A 4,105-nucleotide genomic window follows, 5' to 3' on the forward strand; every position below is an offset into this window, starting at 1 on the left:
AGGTATTGGAGTCCTAGAGTGTTGATGGGTGGTATCCTCCAGATATGTAGATGTTCAAACTGTGGCATGTGCTGGAATTTGTGTTGCAGCCCTGCAATGTCCCTGCTATGATAAATAACAAAGCAAGTGCTCCAATGGTGCTCCTGGCTGAAGGGTAATCATGATAGCTGAAGGTCTAGGAACCTGCAAAATCAAAAAAAAGAAAGAGAAAGAAGATTCTATACTATTCGTTACCTCTAATGGTAAGTTGGTTATTCTACGCAAGAAATAACTAAGGGAGACTCTCCCCATTACAATAGTTCTAACTATGGAATCTTCAAAGTAGTTATGACTATACATAGAAATATCCAATTTGAAGAATTAGTTAGAACAACAGGGGGAAAGTTCAAGGTTTTTTTTTGATTCTCTTGAGCCTTCTTCTTCTAAAATTAGCCATTCCCGGCATTTCCAATTCCATGTAGGCTCTAGCTTCTTTGGGGAGATCCTTCCTAGTGAAGTATAGCTCAGGTAATGTGGATTTGTAACTGTGCTTGGACAAACTATAGCCTGTAGAGGTAGCTTCTCTGAAGGTGTAGTTGCAGCTGAAAGCTTGGAATTGGTTGATGATGATGTTGAGTTTGTCAAGCTGCTCTTTGATGGACCAATGTGGCTTTTCTTCATGCTGGAGCCACTTGATTAGAAGCTGGGAATCAACTTCCAGAACTACCTGTGGATAGCCAAGTTGGAGACACCACGAGAGACCAAAGATTGCAGCTTTAATCTCTACTTGATTGTTGGTTCCTACACCCAAGGGGACTGCATAAGCAAAGATGAGCTCACTATGAGCATCCCTAAGAATTCCTCCTCCACTAATGTTGCCAAGGTTGTTAAGAGCGCTTCCATTAGTGTTCAATTTTACCATGAGGTCATTTGGCTTGGTCCAACATACAAGAGTGATTTTGGTGTCATGTTAACAATTTTCAATAAAAAGGACAAGGTCCCTCTAGTTGTTAGGCCATTCTATATAAGGAAAAGCAGTGTTGAGAAAGTTAGAAGTGTCTTTGAAGATAGAGAATTTGACTCTAGCAAGATTGGATTGCTTCCCACCATACTTGGAGGCACATCTATTCTTCCAGAGGTTCCAGCAGATAAAGATAGGAGTAGCCTGCAGAATGAGCTTGTGTGCTTTATTGTTGTTCTTTGAAGTCCACCAGCTCATTAACAAACCTCTGAGAGAAGTGTGCTCCTTATGGATGCCCAAAGAGTCAGCAAAAAGTCTCCAAATACACTGAGCAAAGGCTCCTAAAAAACATGTGCTCAATGGTATCCTGCTCAGGACTATGGCAACAATAGCACTTTGAAGGAGCTTGTCCAAAACTGATAAGCTTTTCATTAGTGGGAAGCTTCCCTCTAAGAATTCTCCAAACCAGGAATGAATATTTGAAAGGAATAAGTTTGTGCCAAGTACTACAATTAGAAATGGTCTTGGTCCTCTTGTCTCTGATGAGCTCCCAGGAAGAAGAGAAACTAAACTCCCCTGTGCTATTTGGAGTCCAATAAGGGTAGTCCTATTTGAGAGGTTGGTAGTTAATGTGAGTAGCTAAGATGGTTGGTACAAACTGAGGTTTTTTTTTGGATGATCAGATCCTCATTCCATTGACCATTAGTGATAAAAGCAGAAACTTGAGTGTTGTTGAATCTACAGCTCTCAGTTGTGAATTATGCTAAGGGGCCAACTCCAAGCCAGTTATCCCACCAGAAGAGGTAGGAACCAAAGTGAATGTTCCACTGAATATGGGGATCCATGTTGTGCTTATTGTTTATCATGTGCTTCCAAATCAGGGATTAACATGTGTCCCATTTCTTGGTGATGATATTAGCCCTCTGGCAGTATTTGTCTTTAATGAAATCTCCCCATAGAGTGTTCTTGGTTCTAAGTATCCACCAATATTTCTATTGAAAGGACTTAGCCACATCTGCAAATTGCCTCACTCCAATACCTCCTTCATCATATGGAAAGCTAAGATTCCTCCATGAGGACCAATGATACTTCCTCTTGTCATTTTTCCAACCCCAGAAGCAATTGGCAGTAATGCTTTGTATTTTCTTGATGGTGGTTGAGGGAGGAGTACTGGTTGAAAGCAAGTGAGTTGGCATGGCTTGAATAACATGCTTGACTAGTACAGCTCTTCCCCCATGACTAAGGATTTTTGCATGCCATCTAGTGATTCTATTAACAACCTTAGCTATAAGATCATAATAATATACCACTCTTTGTCTGCCAATATAGATAGGGCACCCCAGATAAGTTATGGGGCTATCTTTTTGGGTAAAGCCAGTGATCTTCTTGATTCTCACAATAGTAGACTTGAAAGCATTGGATGGAATCATGAAGTGATTCTTATGCTTGTTGATCAACTGTCCAGAAACCTTTTCATAGGAATTTAGAGTCTCCATGATGAGTGTCAAGGTCTGCTTTCTTCTATAAGAGAAGATGATGATATCATCTGCAAAGCTAAGATGGTTGATTTAGGGTCCCTGTTTTGGCATATGGAAGCCATGAAATTGAGGATGTTGATGTAGCTTGTTCATGAGTCTGGAGAGCACCTCAGCTCCAAGGATGAATAAAGCAGGGGAAAGGGGGTCCCCTTGTTTTAGACCCTTTGTTGAATGAAGGAAACCATGCCTTGAACCATTAACTATGACAGAGTACCAATTGTCTTCCATAATTCTCCAAGTCATATCAATGAACCTTTCACCAAATCTCATTCTTCTTAATACCAGACAAGTGTAGGACCAAGAGACCCTATCATAAGCTTTGGCCATGTCAAGTTTGATCACAACATTGCCCCTACATTTCGCTTTTTGATCTGATAGATGATTTCCTGGGCAAGCATGATATTCTCAGAGATGCTTCTATTCTTGACAAAGCCATATTGATTAAGGGAGATAAGATTAGGAAGAATTGGAGCTAGTCTTAGACAAAGAAGTTTGGAGATAATTTTATTGGTGAAGTTATTGAGGCTTATAGGTCTGAATTCAGAAATTTTGGTTGGATGGTTTACTTTTGGGAGTAGAACCAAACAAAGTGGGTAAAGAACTTAGGCATGGCCTGTCCAGAAAATAAGGAATTGACCACACTCAGAAAATCCTCTTTGATGATATCCCAGCACAGCTGAAATGTTTTTCCATTCATGCCATCAGGACCTGCTGCAGAGTTTGGATTCATTGAAAATACAATAGTTCTTAATTCATCCATAGTATGCATGTCTTGGAGGTCTTTATTATGCTTTTCAGTAATCATTGAAGAAATGCACTGAAGGGCCTGTTGCTGAATGTACTTGTCCCCCTTAGTTAAGATTTCTTGAAAGTGGTTACATGCAGCTTCAGGAATTTCAGCATCTCCTTGGACCCAAGAACCATCATCAGTTTGGATCTTGTGAATGTAAAGCTTCCTTCTCCTCCATCTAACCAAGGCATGAAAGTAGCTAGAGTTCACATCTCCTTCCTTGAACCAGTGAAGTTGAGTTTTTTATCTGAGAATTGCATCTTCTTTTTTCAGGTATCTGATATATTCAACATTGATGTCATAAAGCTTGGACCTATTTTCATTGGACTGTATATTAATTAGGTTCTCTTCAGCTTGTCTAACTTCCTCCTCATACTTTTTAACTCTAGCATAGATGTCTCCAAACTGAATTCTAGACCAACTGCTAAGAGTGGAGGCAAGCCTCTTCATATTTTGGTGAAAGCTCCACATTGGATTGCCTGCAATTGGTCTGTTGCAGCACTCCTTGACAGTTTCCTTAAAGGAGGGTTGATTAGGCCAGCAATTCAAGAATTTGAAATACTTGATGGGATTGAGATATTTGTCAACCATTTCTAAGAGCAAAGGACAATGGTCTGACCCTACTGATGGCAGATGAGTGATATTAGTATGGGGCATGGTTTCCAGCCACTTGTCATTAACCATCCCCCTGTCTAGTCTTTTCCAAATTTTGAACATAATTCCCCTTTGATTAGACTAGGTGTATTTCTGTCCAGTGAAGCCAAGATCCTGGAGGCCAGAGGCCTTAATAGTATTGATGAATTCAAGGCTTTTTCTCATGTTATAAATGACCCCCCA

At 40.2% G+C, this 4,105-nt stretch overlaps 2 protein-coding genes across 2 annotated transcripts; both read right to left on the reverse strand.

Annotated features, from left to right (window-relative positions):
• Nucleotides 1–1,932: 1,932 nt before the first annotated feature.
• LOC129899841 (uncharacterized) lies at nt 1,933–2,436 on the reverse strand. The gene has a single exon (XM_055974849.1). The coding sequence runs from the start codon at nt 2,434–2,436 to the stop codon at nt 1,933–1,935; it is 504 nt and encodes a 167-aa protein (XP_055830824.1).
• A 604-nt stretch (nt 2,437–3,040) lies between these two features.
• LOC129899842 (uncharacterized) lies at nt 3,041–3,859 on the reverse strand. The gene is made up of 2 exons (XM_055974851.1): nt 3,632–3,859; nt 3,041–3,487 (listed from the first exon to the last, which is right to left on the reverse strand). The coding sequence occupies exons 1-2, from the start codon at nt 3,857–3,859 to the stop codon at nt 3,041–3,043; spliced, it is 675 nt and encodes a 224-aa protein (XP_055830826.1).
• Nucleotides 3,860–4,105: the final 246 nt, after the last annotated feature.

This window comes from Solanum dulcamara, chromosome 8, assembly GCF_947179165.1.
Source record: "Solanum dulcamara chromosome 8, daSolDulc1.2, whole genome shotgun sequence".
Classification (NCBI taxonomy): domain Eukaryota; kingdom Viridiplantae; phylum Streptophyta; class Magnoliopsida; order Solanales; family Solanaceae; genus Solanum; species Solanum dulcamara.